General features: G+C 39.5%; 1 protein-coding gene across 1 annotated transcript in view; it reads left to right on the top strand.

Moving 5' to 3' along the window:
* Window positions 1–20743: 20743 nt before the first annotated feature.
* The window catches only part of C2H14orf132 (chromosome 2 C14orf132 homolog), a 51958-nt gene continuing 48207 nt past the window's right edge, over window positions 20744–24494 (top strand). Inside the window, exon 1 of the mRNA XM_043987502.1 lies at window positions 20744–21142. Within this exon, the coding sequence (XP_043843437.1) occupies window positions 20795–21142 (348 nt within the window). The 5' untranslated portion in view covers window positions 20744–20794. The remainder of the gene's footprint in view (window positions 21143–24494) is intronic.

The raw sequence follows: 24494 nt of genomic DNA, 5'->3' as shown, positions 1-24494 counted from the left end.
CTTGTTCTCTAAACCACCCCCAAGTCCTGTCAATTAATGGAGCCGAATGATGGTAACCAGTTATCTTAGATCAATGTGTGCTGACCTGCCTCTACCAAAATCAAGACGGAAATCCCTGGGGACACGAGGAAGGCTCTCGGTCTCTCATTCTGTCGCTCTCTGTCTCTCTGAATATTTCTCTCTCTCTCTCTCTGTCTCTCTCTCTCTGTCTCTCTCTCTCTCTCTCTCTCTCTCTCTCTCTCTCTCTCTCTCTCTCTCTCTGTCTCTGCTCTCTCTGTGTCTCTGTCTTTCTCTCCGACCCACTTCCAGGTGCTCTTCAAGTCAAGTATGTAATGATTTAGGCTTTTAAAGCATGGGGAAGTCAAGGAGCCAGGTGGTCAATACTTTATTGATATGTAAGATTTATTAAGCAAAAACAGCCTACTGCGAAGCAGGTGCAACAGCCATTTATTTCTAAGTAGCAATATTTTAGCCAGCCCAGCCTAGTCCCACAATATTTCCTATAACACAGTCATAGTTACACACGTTTGTATTACATGACATGCTCTGCAAACCGGTGTTTGTACGTTTCTTTTTGAAAAATCTTCATTGTGTTTTCTGTTTGTCCCAGTTCCATGGAAAGATGTATTTGCACATTGGTTATCAGATGTGGAGCCCCGAGTGGTTCCCCCTCCCTCCCTTCTAACCCCACTCCCCAAGAGAGGAAGCAATCCGGTGGAGGTTCCATCTGTACAAGCACATTCAAAGACGATCCACATGAATCCTGTTGTGAAAGGATGTTCAGAACAAAAGGCAAAACCTGAAACCTGAACGGCCAACGCAAAGACATGGAAGGCTTCCATCTGCATTCAGATGCTACAGTTCTTTCTTTCTGGATGTGCAGAGCATTTTCCAGCCTGAGTCCTTGGGAATTGTCCTAGAACTTGGCTATTGCTCGGAAGAGCGGAGTCTATCCCATGTGATCGTGGCACAATGCTGCTTTTCCTGTGTCCACTGTCCTTCTGGTTCAGCTCACTTCATTGAGCACTATTCCACCGAAGTCTTTGCAGGTAGGTGTTATTTTCCCCTTCAAACATGAACTCAACGACTGTTGTTTTTCCATTGATGTGACACCAAAGAGTGCACCAGTTCCTCTCTTGGAAAGAAATGGGTGGCATGGAAATCCTTTTCTTCCTCCAAATCGTGTGGGGATGTGTGGTTTCCATTGCCATACTGCATGGAAGAAGAGCATGGTGCCCTGAAATGGGACCTCCATGCGGAATTATTCAGAGCTCTGTGGCACATCATTTCAGGGCCTTATTGGACAGAGAAAAATCTATCTGGAGATAGGCAGATGACTCGGCTCAAAAAGAATGCCCGAACTTGTCTAGAGGATAGAAAGGATGAGGATGGTGGGCTGAATAGCTCAGCTCGGATATACATGCATTCTCTCAGGGAAGCTCAGATGTGTTCCACCTTTGGTGTAGGGGCTCAGGATTTCCCAGGGTGTGGGCATCTTCATCTTGGCTTCAGAACCTGCTTTTCCCTTGGTCCAAGCATTCCCATATCACTGGGGGAGAAGGAGCTGTTGCAAGGACTTCATCTGCCAAAGGATGAGGCAAGCCTTAGCAGGCAGATCAGCAGCCCGAGTACTCAGTTCCCTAATTGTTTGGGATGTGGAATGGCTGCACATTCAGATCTTTGGCGTGAAGAAGCCAAAGCATGTGAGCTGGCTTTTGCGCTGCTCAAATAGGAACTCAGGACAAAGCCCAGGCAGATGTCGCCACCAATTTTTGCAATGGGGACTCCCTGAAACCTGGGCAACTGCAACATTGAGCTATGGGCAGTTCAGGATGCTGCTGGGAAATTGACTTGCTAGCTTCCCAGGAATCATTTGAAAGCCACATGAGATTTGTTCCTCATGTCGCTCTGAAACAAATGCCTTAGGTGGTTTTCTTTCCCATGGCATACATTCTCTGACTCTACAGACTCTGCTCAATCAGAACACGATACAAATCTCAGTGACTATTTAGCATTCCATCTAAATGATGGACAAAAGTTCGCACTGGGAGATGCCACCACAGGTCGTCTCATGAATGTCTGACCTTTCTGACCTGAACCTATTTACTTGACCTCTTTTTGCCTTCATATCCTGACCTATAAAGGCAATCATAATTTTACTAGATAACTCTATCTCTATCACTATCTGTCTATCTATTTAGTCTCTCTCTCTCTCTCTCTCTCTCTCTATCTATCTATCTATCTATCTATCTATCTATGTGTCTCTCTGTCTGTCTCTTTTCCAACTACTTATCTATATGTCTCTATCTGCTATACTTATATGTTTTTGTATAAATTTCATCTTTTGCTTCTTTGAAAATGTTTGAGCGGCAGAGTCAGATGGCAGAGACGATTCAGCAAGAACCTGAGCTCTCCTTCTGTTCCCTCAAACTGAACATTAAGTCAATCCTCTGGACGGATTCTGAAACTACAGAACCTGCAAAGAGACAGAGAGACACAGTCTTCCAACCAGGGATAATTTAGAAGATTTCAGAAAAGGTCGGTCTGACTCGGGGAAAAGGGAGGCCCAGTGCAGGGCAGCACCGGGGTAGGGGCAAATCAGCAGGAAGCTGTGGGCCACAACCAAGCAACTGAGGCCCCTTGATCCTGGCTCAAAAATCTGGTGGTGCAGGAGGACAGTGGTGAAACCCACCTGCACCAGCTGAGAGGGCAGTTTGCCAGCTGGAGGGCCCCACACAGGACAGGGGTGACTAGGCCCACTGATCCCAGTGCGCTCAGAAAGGAAGTCCAGGGGGGGGGTGGAATCCACAAAATATAGAGGCCTCAGTGTAAAAAGCCAGTTACACAACCCCTATACCCCAGAACAAGATGCTCAGAATAGGGACCCTGGTGCCCCCAAAGCAGACCTCAACTTAAAATAAATAAATAAATAAGCTGCAGTATGAGTAAGAAACACCATTGAGAGCTTCTGTATCAAAAGCGAAGAGGCAAACACAAACTCAGATGAGGACCATACTCTCAAATTGCCTACATGTGAAGCTTCAAGAGGGAAGATGAATTGGTCTCAAGAACAAAAAGCCTTCCTGGAAGAGCTCAAAAAGGGTTTTAAAAATCAATTGAGAGGGGGGCAGAGCCAAGATGGAGGAGGAGAGGCTGTGATTCCCACAAGTTCCAGATAAACCCATCTACTCACACCCAAATAATTCGGTAAAAAATCAAAACCCAGAACAACCTAATGCATATAAGAACAGAGTGAGACTATTTCTCCACAAAAGAGGGCAATTCTGATCACCTACTGATCAGGCTGAACAGCTCAGCATGCAGTCCAGACCCAGCCAGGGACAGTGCTTCTAGCACATGTCAGAGTCTTCAGCACCAGCAGCTTCTGAGGCTCCAATTACAGACTGGTGAGGGGGTTTGGCGGTAGGCCGGGGTGAAGTGGAGGCAGTATCTACAGGAGTTGGGGCAAAGTGCCCTGGGTCTGAACCAGTGGGCTGAATCGAGTGGTTGTGACCCAGTGGGGGAGGGGCAAAAGCACGTCAAGCTTCCAACCATAGAGAATCAGACTTCAATCAGACTTCTGTTTCTGGGTCAAAGAGAAAGCGGCCCTGATTACTCACAAGCCAGGCAGGCTGAGAAGAAGCCCAGTCACTACATGGGCCACACTGTAGCACAAACAGTGTGTCCTGTAAGCAGCACTACACTTTAAGAAGAAGTAAAAAGAAAAGAAATAGTAAGCCAGGATGAGTAGGCAGAGAAAGCAGAAGACCATCAAAAAGTTATTTGGGGGAAAGGTAGACCACAATACAACCTCAGAAGAAGAAGATAATAACAGGGTCAAAGCTCCAACATCCAAAGCTTCCAAGAAAAATATGAACTGGTCTCAGGCTATGGAAGCTCTCAAAAGGGACTTTGAAGAGAAAGAAGGAGAAATAGAAAGATGTATAGAAAGAAAGGAAGGAATGGAAAGAGAAATGAGAGCAATTGAGGAGAGTCATGAGAAAAAAGTCAACAGTTTGAAAAACCAAATGGAAAAGGAGATTAAAAAACTGTCTGATGAAAAATAATTGCCTAAGAATTAGGATTGAACAAATGGAAGCTAGTGACTTATGAGAAACCAAGACACAGTAAAGCAAATCCAATCGAATGAAAAAATAGAGGGCATTGTGAAATATCTCCTTGGAAAAACAGCTGACCTGGAAAATAAATCTAAGAGAGATAATTTGAAAATCATTGGACTACCTGAAAATCATGACCAAAACAAGAGCTTAGATACCATCCTCCAAGGGATTGTCAGGAATTTGCCCTGATATTCTAGGAAATTGCCCTGATATTCTAGAAGCAGAAGCTAAAATCGAAATTGAAAGAATCCACCAATCGCCTCCTGAAAGAGATTCCAAAAGGAAAACCTCCAGGAATATTAGAGCCAAATTTCAGAACTCACAAGTCAAGGAGAAAATATTGCAAGCAGCTAGAAAAAAGGACTTCAAATACTGTGGAGCTCCAATAAGGATAAAGCAAGATCTAGCAGCTTCTACATTAAAGGACTGGAGGGCATGGAATATGATATTCCAGAGAGCAAAAGACCTGGGACTACAGACAAAAATCACATACCCAGCAAAACTAATCATCATCTTTCAGAGGAAAAACTGGAATTTCAATGAGAAAGACTTTCAGGCATTTGTTATGAAAAGACCTAAACTGAATAGAAAATTTGACTTTCAAATACAAGACCCTGAAGAAGCATAAAAAGATAAACAGGAAAAAGACTTCATGATGGATATTAAAAGATCAAACTGTTTATATTCCTACATGGGAAGATAATACTTTGAACTCATAAGAACTATCTCAGTAAGGAATTCACAGAGGACACAGGTCTGAACTGAATACGAAGGGATGATATCTGTAAAGCATTTATGTTTTGTTCTCTGTGGGGCAGACAGGGTGGGGTGTCTTATGTCTGGGGCCAGATTTGGGCTTGGGGCCTCCTGGGTCCAGGGCTGGTGCTTTGTCCACTGTGCCACCTAACTAACCCATGATGACATCTTTAAAATAGGGTTGAGGTGTAGGAGAAATATACTGGGGGAGGGGGAAGGGGAGAGATGGTCTGGGGAGAGGTTGTTCACATGAAGGAAACAAGAAAAAAGCTTATGGAGGGGAGGGGAAGAGGGGGAAGGAATTAGGAAGTGAGTGAAGTTTAATATCATCAGAATTGGCTCAAAGAAGGACTAACATACATACTCATGTAGGTATAGTAATATGTTTTTGCCCTGAGGGAGGGGAGGGCTATAAGGCGGGGGGGGGAGCAGTAAAAAGCAAAACTTCTTCATAACTGCACAAGTATGACATATTGAATTGCTTGATTTCATAGGGAGGGTTGAGGAGGGAGGGAGGAAGGAAATTTGGAACACAGAATTAGCTCAAAGACCTTAAATTCATCAGAGTGGGCTCATGGAGGGAATAACATTCACACCCAGTTGGGAGAAGTAATCTATTTAACCCTACAGGAAAGTATGAGGGGAAGAGGATAAGGAAGGAACGGTGAAAAAAGGGAGTGCAGAGTAGGGGAGGGGACAATCAGAAGTAAAACACTTTTGAGGAGGAATAGGTTAAAAGAAGATAGAAAAGAGAGTAAATATCATGGGAAGGAAATAGGATGGAAGGAAATAGTTATGATGATTGATTATAATGGCAAAACATATGGTACCTACTTTGCTGAGCTAATATGAAGAAAATTCTTTGTCAAGTTTAAGGTACTTTATTCAGGTTATGATGAACAGGATACTACCAGAAAAACCTGAAAAGACCTACATTAACTGAAGCAGAGTGAAATGTACTGTATACAAAATAACAGCAATAGTGTAAGATGATCTGCTGGGAAGCATGTGGTTATTTTCAGCAAGGCAATAATCCAATATAACCCTGAAGGACTTATGAAAATGGCAACACATCTACAGAGGAAAAAGTGATAGTATCTGAAAATAGATGGAAACACATTTTCTAAATTTTGTTTCCTCTTTGACAATTCCTCAATCTGAAGTTTTGGGGGTTTTTTTTACTCTTTTCTCTCACAACCTAGTTAATGTGGAAGTGTTTTCCATGACTACTCATGTATAACTTATTTTGAAATGCTTGAGTTCTAGTGGGTGGGGAGTGGGAATGGAGGAGGAAGAGAAGTTGGAACGCAAATTTTTTATAAATTGACGTTAAAATTTGTTTTTACATATATTTTGGAAAATAAAATTCTATTCAATAAAAAAAGGAAAAAAATAAGTTGAGAGAGGTAGAAGAAAAAATGGGAAGAGAGCTCAAAAAGGATTTCAAAAGTCAATTGAGAGAGGTAGGAGAACAAATGGGGAGAGAAATAAAAGCAAAACAAGAAAACTATGAAAAAAGAATCAGCAGCTTGGAAATGGAAGCACAAAGATTGACTGAAAAAAACAATTCCTTAAAAAATTCATCTGGCCAAATGGAAAAAAAGGTGCATAATCTCACTGAAGAAAACAATGCCTTAAAAAAATTCATCTGGCCAAATGGAAAAAATGGTGCATAATCTCATTGAAGAAAACAATGCCTTAAAAATTAAAATTGGACAGTTGGAAGATAAGGAATCCATGAGACACCAGAAATCAGTCAATCAGAATCAAAAGAATGAAAAAATAGAAGAAAATGTGAAATACTTCATTGGAAAGACAACTGATCTGGAAAACAGATCCAGGAGAGACAATTTGAGAATCATTGGACTGCCTGAAAGCCATGATCAGAAAAAGAGTCTAGACACCATATTCCAGGAAATTATTAAGGAGAACTACCCTGATATTATAGAATCAGAGGATAAAATCGTCATTGAAAGAATCCACTGATCACCTCCTGAAAGAGACCTGAAAAGGAAAACTCCAAGGAATATTGTAGCCAAATTCCAGAATTATCAGGTGAAGGAGAAAATACTCCAAGCAGCCAGAAAGAAGCAATTTAAATATCATGGAGCCACAGTCAGGATTTCTCAGGACCTGGCAGCTTCAATGTTAAAGGATCACTAGGCTTAGAATATGATATTCTGGAAGGCAAAGGAGCTTGGAATGCAGCCACTAATCTAGTACCCAGCAAAAATGTGCATTCTCTTTCAAGGGAAAAGATGGACATTCAATGACATTGGGAACTTTCAAGGTTTCTTGATGAAAAGACCAGAACTGAATAGAAAATTCGATCTTAACATACAAGACTCAAGTTTATAAAGGTAAACAGAGGGGAAAAAATTACTCAATTAGGTTAAACTGTTTACATCCCTATGCAGGAAGATAATACTTATAACTCTTGAGAACTGTAAATGTATTTGGGCAGACAGAAGGACTATACCCAGAGGACATAAATATACATTGTCTTTGATGTGATGATACAAAGACAATTAAGGGGGTAAAAAGGGAGTTTATGGGAAGAAGAGGAAAGGGGAGGTGGAATGGGGTGAATTACATCATATGAAGAGGTGAAAAAAAACCTATTACAATAGTGGAAAAGAAGGGAGGAGAGAACATTGTTTCAACCCTACTCTCATTAGATTTGATTCAAAGAGGGAATAACATATATGTTCATTGGGATAAAGAAACTTAGCACATTCTTTAGGGAAGTAAAAGGGGAAGGGAAAGGGGGGACTGATAGAAGGGAGGACAAAAGCAAGGGAGAAAAGGGTAAAGAAAAGGGAGAGTTGATAAGAAAGGGAGGGCAGATTGGGGGAGGCAGGGGTAAGAAGCAAAATGTTGGTGAGGAGGAATAGGGTGAAAGAATGGGGAAAAGTACAAAGGGGGTAAATAGAATGGAAGGGAATAGACAGTGATAATAACTGTGAATGTGAATGGGATGAACTCTGCTATAAAACGGAAGCAAATTGCAGAATGGATTAAAAACTAGAATCCTACAATATGCTGTTTACAAGAAACACATTTGAAGCAGAGAGATACACACAGAGTAAAGGCAAAAGACTGGAGCAGAATATCTTATGCTTCAGCTAAAGTGAAAAAAGCAGGGGTAGCAATCCTTATCTCAGACAAAGCACAGGCAAAAATAGATCTCATTAAAAGAGACAAGGAAGGAAACTACCTCTTGCTAAAAGGTACTATAGATAATGAAGTAATATCAATGGTATAGCATCCAAATTCTTAGAGAAGTTAAATGAGTTACAAGAAGAAATAGACAGCAAAACTATACTAGTGAGGGATATGAATCTTCCACTCTCAGAATTAGATAAATCTAGCTGCAAAATAAATAAGAAAGAAGTGAAAGAGGTGAATAGAATACTAGAAAAGTTAGACGTGATAGATGTCTGGAGAAAACTGAATGGGTATAGATAGGAATATGCCTCTTCTCAGGAGTACATGGCACATATTCAAAAATTGCCCGTGTATTAGAAACAAAAACCTCATAGTCAAATGTAGAAAGGCAGAAATAGTAAATGCATCCTTCTCAGATTGTGATGCAATAAAAGTTGCATGTAATAAAGAGCCATGGAAAGGTAGACTGAAAATTAATTGGAAACTAATTTCATTCTAAGAACGAGTAGGTCAAACAACAAATCATAGAAACAATCAATAACTTCATACAAGAGAATAATAATAATGAGACAACATACCAAAACCTATAGGATGCAGTCAAAGCAGTGCTTAGGAGAAATTTTATATCTCTAAATGCTTACATGAATAAAAAAGAGAAAGAGGAAATCAATGAGTTGGGCATGCAACTAAAAAAGCTAGGAAAAAAAAACAAATTAAAAATCCCCAATCAAATACTGAATTAGAAATCCTGAAAATCAAAGAAGAAATTAATAAAATCGAAAGCAAGAAAACTATAGAATTAATCAATAAAACTAAGAACTGGTTTTATGAAAATATCAATAAAATAGATAAACCTTTGGTTAATTTTATTTAAAAAAAAAAAGAAAGAAGAAAACCAAATTACCAGTATCAAAAATGAAAGAGGTGATTTTACCATCAATGAAGTGGAAATTAAAGCAATAATTAGGAACTATTTTCCCCAACTGTATGCCAATAAAATTTGACAATCTAAATGAAATGTATAAATATTTACAAAACTACAAATTACCCAGGTTAACTGAAGAGGAAATATAATCCTTAAATAAGCCCATATTAGAAAAAAATTGAACAAGCCATTAATGAACTCCCTAAGAAAAAATCTCCAGGGCCAGATGGGTTTACAAGTAAATTCTACCAAATATTTAAAGAACATTTAATTCCAATACTATACAAATTATTTTAAAAAATAGGTGAAGGAGTTCTACCAAATTCCTTTTATGACACAAATATGGTCTTGATACTGTGGAAATTTATTTTGATTTGGGGACCCTGTCTTTGGGCTGAAATTAAAAAACCTTAGGCTCTCAGGGTTTTTTTCTGTGTGAGGGGCTAGTTCCCCTCCCCCTCCACACTTCAGCAGAGCCAAAAAAGCCCCATGGGCTTTTCAGGACTCCAGGTCAGATGACTGGGGGGAAAAAAAGGAGCCCCAGATCCCTACACCCTGAAGAGAGCTTCCCTGGAGATCCCAGGCTTGTCTTGCCAGGCCCTAGCATAGCCTGTGTGGCAGTCCCAGGTGGGCAGCAGGGGGCACGGCCCCTTGAGCCCTGCTAGCCACAGTCCTAGTGCGACCAGAGGATTAGCTTGGCATGTGTGGGGGTGCAGAGAGCTGGAGGTTTGAGGGGAGAGAAGGAACATATATACAGGGGAGCAAGACAGTGAAGGGGGGACACTGGAGGACTAGGAGGATGCAAAGAGGCTGGAAGATTAAGAGAACAGGAGGGACTCTGGAGGACAGATAGGAGAGACACTGAGGGAGGCAGATGTATGGAGGTTGGGAGAGGCCAGAAGATTAAGAAGACAGCAGAGAATCAAATATACGGGCCAGAGGCAAGATGGCAGAGGAAAGGCAGTGAGCTCCTGAATTCATAACACAATCGCTCCAAAAAACATCCAAATAATGCCATAGGAAAATGCCCAGAGCAGCAAAACTCACAGAAGAATGTGCTGAAATCATCTTCTAACCAAGAACAGCTTGGAAGGTCAGAAGGAGGGAGCTGTTGTGCTGATACATGAGTCGAGCCCAACCCCACAGTCACCCTGACACAGATCCAGTCCCAGGAAGGCCTCACCAGAAAAGCAGACCCCCCAGAGCCTCTGAATCAGCAGAAGCGCCAGTGTCATCTGGAACTAAGCTCACAGTCTGGTGAGTGGGCTGAGCCCTGGGCAGGGGAGAGAATACAGGGGTCTATGCTGGTGCTAAGGCAGAACTTGGATTTTATACCCCTGCTGAGAACCAGGAGGTAGGCTCAAGTAGCAGTGGCCCAGGTGGGGAAGGGGCATAGGCTCGTTGGAGCTAACAACCACAACACACAAAGCTGGTTGATTAGTAAGTTCGTCTGGGGTCATCTAGGACCAGGAAACAGGCTGGGTGAATGAAGAACCTGATTCTCCTTAAATCATACCACCTGGGACTTCTGAAGCTTGGGATACTGCAGCCTGGAAACAGTGCCCCACTTTAAGGATCTAAAAGTCAAGTAAAAGAAAGACAAGATGAGCAGACAGAGAAAGGTGAGGACTATAGAAAGTTTCTTCAGTAACAAGGAAGACCAAGGGGCACCCTGAGAGGAAGATGTCAACATCAGGGGCCCTATATCTAAAGCTTCCAAGAAAAATATGAATTGGTCTCAGGCCATAGAGGTGCTCAAAAAGGACTTTGAAGATATAGTTAGAGAGGTAGAGGAAAAAATGGAAAGAGAAATGAGGGTGATGCAGGAAAGACATGAGAAAAAAGTCAATAGCTTGAAAAGTGAAATTGGCCAAATGGAAAAGGAGGTACAAAAGCTCTCTGATGAAAATAATTGCCTAAGAATGAGGATTGAACAAATGGAAACCAGTGACTTTATGAGAAACCAAGACACAATGAAGCAAATCCAAATGAATAAAAAAATAGAGGGCAATGTGAAATATCTTCTGGGAAAAACTGCTGACCTAGAAAATAGGTCCAGGGGAGATAATTTGAAACATATTGGTCTACCTGAAAACCATGATCAAGGAAAGAGCTTAGACACCATCTTCCTAGATATTCTCAGGGAAAATTGCCCTGAAATTCTAGAAGCAGAAGGTAAAATAGAAATTGAAAGAATCCACCAAACACCTTCAGAAAGAGATCCCAAAAGGAAAATTCCTAGGAATATTATAGCCAAATTCCAGAGCTCTCAGGTCAAGGAGAAAATATTGCAAACTGCCAAAAAGAAAGAATTCAAGTACTGTGGAGCCCCAGTCAGGATAGCACAAGATCTAGCATCTTCTATATTAAAGGACTGGAGGGCATGGCATATGATATTCCAAAGGGCAAAGGATATGGTATTACAACCAAGAATCACTTACCCAGCAAAACTCAGCATTATCTTTCAGCAGAAAAAATGGGACTTTAATGAAAAAGAAGAGTAATCTATATAATCTGGGCAGTAAATGAGCCTAACACTCATCAGAATTGGCTCAAAGACCTCAATCTCATTAGAATTGGCTCAAGGAGGGAATAATATACATACTCAATTGGGTGGAGTAATCTCTCTAATCCTGCAGGAAAATAGGAGGGGAAGGGGATAAAGAGAGAGGGGCAAAAGAAGGAAGGGCAGAGTGGGGGAGGGGATAGACAGAAGCAAATCCCTTTTGAAGAGGAATAGGATGAAAGAAGATGGATAATAGAATAAAAATCATGGGGAAGGGAATAGGATGGAAGGGAAACAGTTTACAGTAGTAATCATGAAAAAGAGAAAAGGGGGAAAAATTGTACAAGAAATATTTATAGCAACTCTTGGTAGAGGCTAAGAATTGAGAATCAAGGGAATGTCCATCAATTGAGGAATGATAGAAAAAGCTGTGCTATATGATTGCAGTGGAATGGTCTTTTGCTGCAAGAAATGACAAACAGTATGATCCCAAAAAACCTGGAAAGACTAATGAACATTGATAGTGAAGTGAGCAGAGCTGGGAGGACATTGTGCATAGTGACAGCAGTATTGTTCAGTGAGCAATTGTGAATGACTTAACTACTCTCAGCAGTGCAATGATCCAAGACAATCCCAAGGAACTAATGAGGAAGCTTACTATGCACCCCTATAGAAAGAACTGATAAAAAGAACACTTGTGGATTGTACATATATAACCTGGTTGCAATCTTGTGGGGGGTGGAGGGGGAGGAAAGGGAGGGAGGGAGGGAGAAAAATTTGGAACTCTAAATCCTATGAAAATGAATGTTGCAAAGTACCCTTACATGTAACTGGACAATAAAATAAATAAAGAACAAAACAAACAAAAAAGAATTTAAAAAATAAGACAGTAAGAAGGTGGGGAGACAGTACAAGGAGGCTGGAGAAGACAGTAAGAGAGGAGACAGAAGAAGGAGCAGTATGGAGTAAGGGGTTTTTCAGGGGTTCATCGCAAGTGTAGTGAGAGAGAAGTTAAAGAGTTAAGCAAGGGGCTATTGAGTGGGACAGTCAGCACAGAGGAGTTGGAGAAAGGGCTTTCCAGTTAGAAGGTAGAGAAAAGAGGACAGACAGAAAAAAGACAGAGAAAAAGCTAAGAAAGGGAAAGCTGGAGTGTACCCTAAGGCAAGAGGTAGCAATGGCCCTTATTATATTAAAAGCAGACAGGTTGTATAATTTGAATTTCTTAACCCTTATCTTTTACATTGATTTTTATAAATAAACCCTGCTTTGGTTATTTAATTAAGAGACTTCTTAATCTTTTGCTTATCAATTTGGGAGCAGTGTGGAGAAATTTTTAAATGGCCAATACTAAATTAATAGCAGTCAGATAGCCAGCCAGTCAAAAGTCCCAAGATTAGTCCCCCCAAATTAGGCAAGCAAGTTAAAAATATTTTCACATTTGAATGGCGACTGCAGCAGGACTTACAGCCCAATTATAATTTTTTCTAAACTTATACTTTTTCATATAAGTACAGTTATATACTTTTTTCAGATTAGATTAGTTATACTTATTTTTTTCACAATACCAAAACCAGCCAGACCCAAAACAGAGAAAGAAAATTATAGATCAATTTCCCTAATGAATATTGATGCAAAAATCTTAAATAAGATATTAGCAAGGAAATCACATCAAGTGATCACCAGGACAATATACTATGACCAGGTGAGATTTATACCAGGAATTCAGGACTGGTTCAACATTAGGAAATCTATCAACATAATCAACCACATCAATAAGAAAACTAACCAAAATCATATGATTATCTCAATAGATGCAGAGAAAGCTTTTGACAAAATAGAGCACCCATTTCTAATATAAAACACTAGTGAGCTTAGGAATAGGTGGAGCTTTCCTTAAAATAGTAAGCAGTATCTACCTAAAACTATCACTAAACATTATATGTAATGGAGATAAATTAGAGGCCTTCCAAATAAGATCAGGAGTGAAACAAGGATGTCCATTATCACCTCTATTATTTAATATTGTACTAGAAATGTTAGCTTTAGCAATCAGAGAAGAAAAAGGAATTAGCGGAATTAGAATAGGCAAGGAGGAAACAAAACTATCACTCTATGCAGATGATATGATGGTATAGAGAATCCTAGAGAATCAACTAAAAAACTACTTGAAACAATTAACAACTTTACCAAAGTTGCAGGATGTAAAATAAATCATCAGCATTTCTATACATGACCAACAAAGTCCAGCAGCAAGTGATAGAAAGAGAAATTCCATTTAAAGTAACAGTAGACAATATAAAATATAAAATACTTAGGAGTCTACTGTCAAGACAAACCCAGGAACTATATTAACACAATTATGAAACACTTTTTACACTACTCTAATCGGATCTAAATAATTGGGAAAATATCAGTTGCTCATAGATAGGCAGAGCTAATATAATAAAAATGACAATTCTACCTAAATTAAATTACTTATTCGGGGCCATACCAATAAGACTACCTAGAAATTATTTTATAGAGCTAGAAAAAATAATAAAATTCATCTGGGAGAACAAAAGGTCAAGAATATCAAGGGAACTAATGAAAAAATGCACAGGAAGGTGGGCTAGCTGTGCCAAATCTGAAGTTCTACTATAAAGTGGCAGTCATCAAAATTATTTCGTACTGGCTAAGAAAGAGAGTGGTGGATCAATGGAATAGGTTAGGCACGGGATACACATTAGTAAATTACTTTAGTAATGTACTGTTCGATAAAGCCAAAGACTCCAGCTTCTGGGATAGGAACTCGGTATTTAACAAAAACTGCTGGGAAAACTGGAATATAGCATGGCAGAAACTAGGCATAGACCAACATCTTACACCTTATACTAAAATAAGGTCAAAATGGGTACATGCTTTAGACATAAAAGGTGATACCATGAGTAAATTAGGAGAGGAAGGAATAATTTACCTCTCAGATTTTGTTTTGTTTTGTTTTGTTTTTTGTTTTATTTTTGCAGGGCAATGGGGGTTAAGTGACTTGCCCAGGGTCACACAGCTAGTGTCAAGTGTCTGAGGCCTGTACCTCTCAGATTTATGGAAAGGAGAACAGTTTATGACCAAACAAGAGAATATTATGAAATGTGAAATGGATGATTTTTATTACATTAAATTTAAAAGTTTTTGTACAAACAGAAGCAATGCATCCAAAATTAGAAGGGAGTCAGAAAGCTGGGAAACAATTTTTATAGCCAGTATTCCCGATAAAGGCCTCATCTCTAAAATATATTGGGAACTAAATCAAATTTATAAGAATCCAAGTCATTCCCCAATTGAGAAATTGTCAAAGGATATGAACAGGCAGTTTTCTGATGAAGAAATCAAAGCTATCCATTGCCATATGAAAAAATGCTCTAAATCACTATTGATTAGAGAAATACAAATTAAAACAACTCTGAGGTACCACTTCACAGCTATCAGATTGGCTAATATGACAAAAAAAAAGGAAAACAATAAATGTTAGAGAAGCTGTGGAAAAAATTGGAACACTAATGCATTGTTGGTGGAGCTGTGGACTGATCCAACCATTCTGGAGAGCAATTTGGCACTATGCCCAAAGGGCTATAAAGCTGTGCATACCTTTTGACCCAGCAATGCCACTATTGGGTCTTTTTCCTAAAGAGATCATAAAAAAGGGAAAAGGACTCACATGTACAAAAATATGTATAGCTGCTCCTTTTGTGGTGGCAAGGAATTGGAAATTGAGGGGTTGCCCATCAATTAGGCAATGGCTGAACAAATTGTGGTATATGAATGTAATGGAATACTATTGTGCTGTAAGAAATGATGTGCAGGTGCATTTCAGAGAAACCTGGAAGAACTTACACGAACTGATGCTGAGTGAGATGAGAGGAACCAGGAGAACATTGTACGCAGTATAAACAACATTGTGTGTTGATCAACTGCGATAGATTTGACTCTTCTCAGCAATACAGTGGTCCAAGATAGTTCTAAAGGACTCATGATGGAAAATATTCTCCAAATCCAGAAAAAAAAAAAAAGAAGAATTGTTGAATCTGGATGCAGATTGAACCATACTATTTCTATTGTTTTTGTTGTTGTTTTTCTTTTTTGAGGTTTTTCCTTTTTGTTCTGATTCTTCTTTTACAGCATGACTAATGCAGAGGTATGTTTAATGTGATTGTACACGTATAACCAATATCAGACTGCTTTGCTTCTTTGGGGAGGGGGAGGTAAGGGAGGGAGGGAGAATAATTTGAAACTAGAAATCATATAAAAAACAAATGTTGAAAACTATCTCTACATGTAACTAGAAAATAATAAAATGCTTTTATCATTAAAAAAAGAAACTGTATTGGAACTGGAGAAAAAGAATACCCCTCTCCCTCCCACCTGAGTATCTCCTAATCCCTTCAACCAATCAGAAACCTCTTATGCAACAGAAAAACCTGGCACAATTTGTCTCTTCAACTATATGTCTAGCTGAAGGAATAGCTTGTCTAGATGATACTCAGTTTTTAAAATTTCATTTCTTTTTTTTTTTTTTGGTGAGGCAATGAGGGTTAAGTGACTTGACCAAGGTCTTACAGCTAGTAAGTGTCAAGTGTCTGAGGCCATATTTGAACTCAGGTCCTCCTGAATCCAGGGCCAGTGCTTTATCCACTGTGCCACCTAGCTGACCTTCATTTCTTTTTCTTTCTTTTTTTAGTTTATATTTTATTTTTCCCCAATTACATGTTAAAACAATTTTAGCATTTTTTGAAGTTTTGAGTTCCAGATTCTACCCCTCCCTCCTTCTTTCCTCTGCCCCTCCCTGTGATGGTAAGTACTCAGATGAATGTTATACATGTGTAATCATGTAAAACATTTCCACATTAATTGTTTTATACAAGAAGACTCAAATAAAAGAAAAAGAATGAAAGAAAAAAAAGAAAGTGGAAAACAGCATGCTTCAGTCTGTATTCCAACAATATCAGTGTTTTTTCTCTTAAGGTGGAAAATATCCTTTATCATTCATTAGTTCTTTGAGATTGTCTTGGATTACTGTATTGCTGAGAGTAGCTGTCATTGACAGTTCTTCATCAAACAATATTGCTGTTACTGTATATAATGTTCTGCTGGTTCTTCTCACCTCACTCTCCATCAGTTCATGTATGTCCTTCCAATTTTTTTTCTGAAATCATCCTGCTTACAACTTTTTATAGCACAATAATATGCCATTACAATAATATACCGCAGTCTTTATAGCCATTCCCCAATTGATGGACATCCTTTTGATTTCCATTTCTTAGCCATGATAAAATGATTTGCTATAAATATCTTTGTATAAATAGGTCCTTATTCCTTTTTTAAGTCTTTGGATTATAGACCTAGCAGTGGTATTGCTGGATCAAAGGGTATGCACAATTTTATAGCCCTTTGAACATAGTTACAAATTGCTCTCCAGAATGGTTTGATCAGTTCACAACTCCATCAACAATGCAGTAGTGTCCCAGTTTTCCCACATCCCCTCTACCACCCACCACTTTCCTTTTTTGTCATTTAAGCCAATCTGATAGGTGTGATGTGGTAGCTCAAAGTTGTTCCAATTTGTATTTTCTCTAGTCAATATTGATTGAGAGCATTTTATATGACTATAGATAACTGATTTCTTTGTCTGAAAATTGCCTGTTCATATAATTGGACCATTTATCAATTGGTTAATAATTTGTATTTTTTTTATTTGACTCAGTTCTTTATATATTTGAGAAATGAGACCTTTATCAGAGAAAGTTATTGAAAAATTTCCCCCCCCCCAGTTTTCTGCTTTTATAATTTTGGTTGCATTGCTTTTGTTTGTGCAAAAACTTTTTAAATTTTATGTAATAAAAATTATCCATTTTAGATTTTGCAATTCTCTCTATATTTTCTTTGGTCCTAAATTCTTGCCTTATCCATAGATCTGACAGATAAACTATTCCATGCTCTCCTAATTTGCTTATGGTATGACCTTTTATGTGTAAACCATGTACCCATATTGACCTTATCTTGGTTTACAGTGTGTCTTTTGTTTCATTTAATGCAATTACTTATTAATATAAAGCAAAATATGAATATGACCATAACAGAGATACAAATAAAGTGCCATGGAAACATTTAGTAAGGAAAATAACTTTTAATCTAAAAGGTCTAAGGAAACATCATAGAGGAACTATCACTTAAAGCAAGTCTTGAAAGGAAGAGTCTAGGGAATACTATGAACTACAGAACATAAGTGCTTGAAGAAATCACAGAATCATAGAGCCTATTCTAGTCATAATTGGAGGTAATCTTACAAATCTAGTCCTATCCTCTCATTTAAAGCAAAGCAAAGGAAATTTCTGTTCAGGTTATGTCTCCTGATTCTAAATACCATATATTTCTTCTATATCATGTTTAGGTTTGGGGGCAAGTAAGGTTCTGATAAGTTCTAATAATGGCTTAAGATTCAGGAGTAGTAAGCCTGAATTCAATCCAATTCAACCCTAAGCCATCTTCTCAACAACCCACAAGAAACCCTTGCTGCTGAGGCCATAAACTGTAACCTGGATGTCTTAATTCCTTCATGTTCAGAACTTCCATTTTAGGGCCCTACTATGCTACTTGGTGACCATCTTGCCTGACCCACTATTTCAAACAAACCTCAACCATGCTTCAATTCCCAGGTCCTCTTCTCAAAAGTCTTGATAGCAATTTGTAGTTTTCCCCAACATAACATACTCTTCAGTTCTGCAAATCTGTGATAAAACTAGCTCTTTCATTTTTCCTGGAGAGAGTGATTCAGTCTACTACCTTACTGCTCCACTCACTGTCTTGCTAATTTTCTCTGACTCTCTGATTCTGACTCTTCCCTGACCACCACTCTTCTATTTGTGTGGTCTTCTACTATTAGAATGTAAGCTACTTGAAATCAGAGACCATCTTTCTTTGTATTTTATTGTCAACTTAAGTATGATGCTTGGCACATATTAATATTTATTAATGTTTGATAAGTGCTTTTTTAATGTCTTCTTTCATAAAGGGCTTCCTATATCCAGGGGCAGTCAGGTGGTACAATGGATAGAATACTGGGCCTGCAGTCAGGAGGACCTAAAGTTTAAATCCAGCCTCAGACATTTGCTAGCTATGTGACCCTAGGCAAGTCATTTTTTAAAAATTAATAAAGTATTTTATTTTTTCCCGTTACATGTAAAGATAGTTCTCAACTTTTGTTTATACAGGCTTTCCAATTTCAGATTTTTCTCCCTCCCTCCCCTCCCTCCCCTCTCCCCTAGACAGCAGGTAATCTGATATAGGTTATATATATATATGTGTGTGTGTGTGTGTGTGTGTGTGTGTGTGTGTGTGTGTGTGTGTATGTATGTATATCCACATAATAACATTAATCCTATTTCTGCATTAGTCATATTATAAGAGAAAAAACAGAGCAATGATGAAAAACCTCAAAGTAGAAAAAACAACAGCACAAAAAACAAAAGAAATAGTATGGTTCAATCAGCATCTATACTCCGCAGTTCTTTTTTTTTTTTCTTGGATTTGGAGATCCTCTTCTATCATGAGTTCCCTGGAACTCTTCTGTACCATTGCATTGGTGAGAAGAATATAGTCCATCACAGTAGATCAACACTCAATGTTGATGATACTATGTACAATGTTCTTCTGGTTCTGCTCATCTCACTCATCATCAGCCCATGCAAGACCCTCCAGGTTTCTCTGAACTCCTCCTGCTCATCATTTCTTACAGCACAATAGTATTCCATTGTATTCATATACCACAACTTGTCCAGCCATTCCCCAATTGATGGGCATCCCCTCCAATTCCAATTCCTTGCCACCACATAAAGAGCAGCTATAAATATTTTTGTACATGTGGGTCCCTTTCCCCCTTCCATGATTTCTTTGGGCAAAAGACCCAAAAGTGGTATTGCTGGGTCAAAGGGTATGGACAGCTTTATTGCCCTTTGGGCATAATTCCAAATTGCTCTCCATAATGGTTGGATCAGTCCACAGCTCCACCAACAATGCATTAGTGTTCCAATTTTCCCACAGCTTCTCCAACATTTATTATTTTCCTTTTTTGTCATTTTAGCCAATCTGATAGGTGTCAGGTGGTACCTCAGAGTTGTTTTAATTTGCATCTCTCTAATCATTAGAGATTTAGAGCATTTTTTCATATGGGAATAGATAGCTTTGGTTTCTTCATCAGAAAACTGCCTGTTCATATCCTTTGACAATTTCTCAATTGGGGAATGACTTGGATTCTTATAAATTTGATTTAGTTCCCAATATATTTTAGAGATGAGGCCTTTATCGGGAATACTGGCTATAAAAATTGTTTCCCAGCTTTCTGCCTCCCTTCTAATTTTGGATGCATTGCTTCTGTTTGTACAAAATTTTTTAAATTTAATGTAATCAAAATCATCCATTTTGCATTTTATAATATTCTCTATCTCTTGTTTGGTCATAAACTGTTTTCCTTTCCAAAGATCTGATAGGTAGACTATTCCTTTCTCTCCTAATTTACCTATGGTATCACCTCTTATGTCTAAATCATGTATCCATTTTGACCTTATTTTAGTATAAGGTGTAAGATGTTGGTCTATGCCTAGGCAAGTCATTTAACCTTTGTTTGACTCAGCTTCTTCAACTGTAAAATGGGGACCCTGGAGAAAGAAATGACAAATCACTCTTGGGGTCACCAAGAGTTGGATAGGACTAAATGACTCAACAGCAGCAAATACCCTGGATATATCAGAAGTACTGGGGAAGATACAAAGATGATTGTGGCAATTGCAGTCTTCATGAAACATAATGCAGCCTGGTAAGGAGCAACAGAACCCAAATGGGAATCCACATCCACATTACAAAACAGAAATCAAGTGTATAAGTGAACTATGAACAAAGTGTTACATAAGGATTAAGAAGGGGGAAAGCTATTTTTTAAAATGTGGAACACTTTGAATTTCGTAGTAATCCTAGCAGGCAGGTAGGAAAATGAGAGAAAGCAAAAAGGTAATTTGGAGTCAGGCTGTCAAGAGCCTTGATTTATCTTCTCTATAAACGGGAGTGCCTGTGTTATCTGTTACCTAAACTATCGTCTCTTTTCCCCTAAGATCTGTTTGGTTCTCTGGCCTGGGACAAGAAACACTTGGCCCGGCTATGGGGGCATGGAGGACGGCACATAAGGCATTCGAGAGACTCCAAACAGGGACGGCGGGGCTGGGCTGGGCTGAGTCCGCCTTTTGGCCAGGGCCTAGCCAGAGGTTGGGGCTGAACAGCTCCGTAGGAGGCGGTCACATGGTAGGGAGGGAGCAAGCCCGCCTTCTCCAGGAGGACCCTCAGCCTCAACTCTGCCAGGCCAGCAGCCACGCTGCTCAGAGCCCAGGAGGTGCACGGGGCTCCCGGACCAACCCTACCAAGCTTCGGGGACTGGTGAGACAGGTGCCATCGTGCGGGGCAAGAGCCGAATCAGCCACCATCTCCTACTCCCCCCCTCCAAACCCCAGCAGCTGGAGCTGCAGCAGCAGCAGCAGCCGTGACAGTAGCAACAGCAGAGAAGGCAGCGCCGGTGGCGGAGAGAACAGCGAAGACAGCAGCCACACCACCAGCAGCAACACCATGGATCTTTCATTTATGGCAGCCCAGGTAATAGGACCCTCCCCTAACCCCGAAGGTGGGACATCCACACAGACCCCCTGAGCCCCATTTCACGCACTTCTCCTCCCAGCCTGTTTTCGCTGCTTCTAAAAGAACAAGTTTTAACCTGCTGTTTCCTCCTTCTTCCTGTCTCCTCCACCCCTCCCCCGATGGCTAGCAAAGCCTTTCAAAGAAACCGCCCTTATCCATCAATCTGTCTAGTTTATCACCTCAGTCCTAACTCCTCTGTTCTGGGAGCTGGGATTTGAGACAGTCAACGGGGAACGCTAGGAGCCTCAGTCTAGGACCTTTACTCTTTCCTTTTCTTTGTTCTCTCTCCCTCCTACCAGAAAAAAAAAAGGCCAAAACTGAAGGAGTGAGGAAGTCAGAACTGAGAAATTCGGGGCTGTGAGAGTGGTCAGGCATGGCTACTGTGGCACCTGGGGGTGGGGGTGACCATCAGGCCTCCAGCTGTGCCTATCTGTCTCCTTTCCCCCTACCCCACCAGGAAAAAAAAAAAAAAAGACTACAAGCAACAGCAAAGAAAGAGGCACCTGGGGCTCTGTATTGGCACCCATCTGGAAGGGCTCTCCAATTAGGGAACATGATTAAGTCTTGGAGAAGAGGGGGATAGGTGGGGACTACTGTGGATTAAAGCAAGTGTCTTTAATCTTTTTGTGTACTAGACCCCTTTGGTAGTCTGGTGAAAGCAATGGACTCCTTGAATGTATAAAATAGTATATAAAGGATTACAAGAGAAGCCAAATATGCATTTTTTTTAAAGTGCATGCACCCCAGGTTAAGAATCCCTGAGTTAAAGGCAGGATTCATACATATAGATCTCCATTTCTCAACACTCCCTTCATCCCCTAGAGTCAGGGAAATCACTCCATCTTCACTTTCCCCATCTGCCAAAAATGAAAAATAATGCCTGCCCTGACCTACAGGGTTATGGGAAGGATGAGTGGATGTGAAAGCCCAGCATAAACCAAACAATCCCTCTATACTTGTGAGGTAATATGATAATAATAAGATAGAACCACAAGTGAAAGATAGCTGAAATAGATGGGCATCTGCTCTTTTATTTCTCCTCTTTCAACAAGTAAGCAGAGCCTTCAGGTATCTGGTGTGACCTTGGTCTCTGGGTGAACTTATAATACAGTCACAATGGCAAAAGCCTCTGTTGTAAATATCACTAATTGGCAGCCTATCTCAGTCCCCCTAGCCTCCTGGAATCAGGTGCCTCCAGTTTTGCTTCATGGGGACATGCCTTTCTGTGCTCTGTGCATGTTACTTCATCAGTCTTCATGGTCTAGAGTGCATTTGTACGGTGTCTTTCAAGATAGAGAAAGGAAAGAAGCCTTATTCTTCTTTGACTTGTTCCTATACAATCTGAAGTGAAAATGAATTCCAGCTCCACCCTTACCTCTCAGAGGAAGGGGAATAGGTATCTCCCTATTGTTTGGAAGATTAATGTATTTAAAGAGGGAAATCAGATCAGATAATTATTCTGAGCAAAAAGGAAAGTCAACCTTTCCTCTTATAAATGGGATTCAGACAAGTGACCTAACTGATGAGAGGCTTCCTTTCCCACATCTGAGCTTAGAAACTAGTAATACTGGAGAAATGGTGCCTTCTCCACCAGGTGCTTTTCTCAAATAATGCTGAGCATAGTAGGCACTTAATAAATGTTTTTAATTGAATTAGCTGTATCATAGAATATTCTTCTGAATAGAATTGTAAGAATATTGAAGGCAGAGATCATGCTAAATATTTCCTTGTGTCCATATTTCTCAGTGCCATTTGCATAGTAAGAATTTTCAGTATTCTAACAATGAATGATTTCTCTGTAGGGGCACTTTCTCCACTAACAAACTTTTCTATGGCTTGGTGGATTGTCTTTGACAGATTATTTGACCAAATATATATATATACACATATATACATATATATTCATATATGTATGTATGCATGTATATGTGTGTATATCTGCATATGTATGTGTATATATGGATATAAACATGTATATGTATATATATATATCATCCTATAGTCAATTTTCTAGTGATGAGCCTGCCTATTTTTCCCTAGGCTATTCTTCCTTGGAGTCAATCCCATCCTTCAATAATAATAATGATAATGGCTATCATTTATGTAGAGCTTTAAGGTTTGCAAAGTGCTTTACAAATATTTCATTTTTCCTCACAACAAACCTGGGAGCAAAGTGCTGTTACTACCCGCATTTGACTAATAAGGAGACCCAAAGAATGGAAATGATTTGTGCAGAATCACATAGGCAGTAAATATCAGGGTCAGGATCCAAATCTAGTACTCTTCCTATCTGAACCATGTATGATTATGCCTTTTCTATTGACAAGAAAACTGAATTGAAGATACTTACTCCATATCCCACAGCTGATTAGAATCTATGGCCTGTTCCACTTGGAACATTAATCCATTTTTAAAGTTGCCTTTCTAGCAATTAATGAAGTTGGTTAAAACAAACATGGAGAAAATTCACCTAATGCTTTTGCTTTCCTCTGAAAACAAAACATTTGAGTCCAGTTTGCATTAAATGATTAACAAATCAAACAGAGGATCCTAAAATTTACTGCTTTCCCTAGAGTTCTGAAAACTTCAAAGAAATCCCAACTCTTTTGACAAGGATTCCATCTTCCTAATTGCTCTGAAGAGCAGTTTTTGACCTTAGTTAAATTCCTAGCTCTTATTTCCTGAAAGGGGAGTCATTCTAATAGGAGATATGGTAGTAAAACACCTTTTCACTGAAAAAACCCTTTGCCTATTTTCTCATTGAGAAGAAAAAAACAATTACTGCCACTTTGATCCTCTTTTGTCTCTTTCTTACCACAAACAGCTGATGTTTCCTTGGTAACAAGATAAATTGATTACCAAAATCCTTGGGGATGGCTATAGCAGTGGAAGTTGCTATGGCAACTTTACAAAATAAACTTGCATGAGGTTTCATGGGTTGGCACTGCCTTAGGTATTAAGGGAGTCCCAGAGAAGTATCAGACCTGGTCTCTGCCCACAATCAACAAATATTTATTAAGTATCTGCTCTTTGTTGACACTGCTAAGTTTTGGGGATACAAAGATAAGAATAAAACATTTCCTTCCCTCAAGAATCTTACATTATATTGGGTGGGAACAACATGTACATATATGAGTAGATTCAAGACATAGACAAAGGAAATTTTGGCAGGAGTGGGAGGATTGGCACTAGTGGCTGGGAGAGTCAGGAAAAGTTTCATATAGGAAATGGCACTTGAGCTGATCTTTGAAGGAAAAAGGGATTCTAAGAAGTGGAGGTGATTCTGAAGTTCTTTGTAGGCATAAGGGGA

The sequence above is a fragment of the Dromiciops gliroides genome, chromosome 2 (assembly GCF_019393635.1).
Source record: "Dromiciops gliroides isolate mDroGli1 chromosome 2, mDroGli1.pri, whole genome shotgun sequence".
NCBI lineage: Eukaryota > Metazoa > Chordata > Mammalia > Microbiotheria > Microbiotheriidae > Dromiciops > Dromiciops gliroides.
The sequence above is the reverse complement of the archived record's forward strand: the minus strand, read 5'-3'. Positions and strand labels throughout refer to the sequence as shown.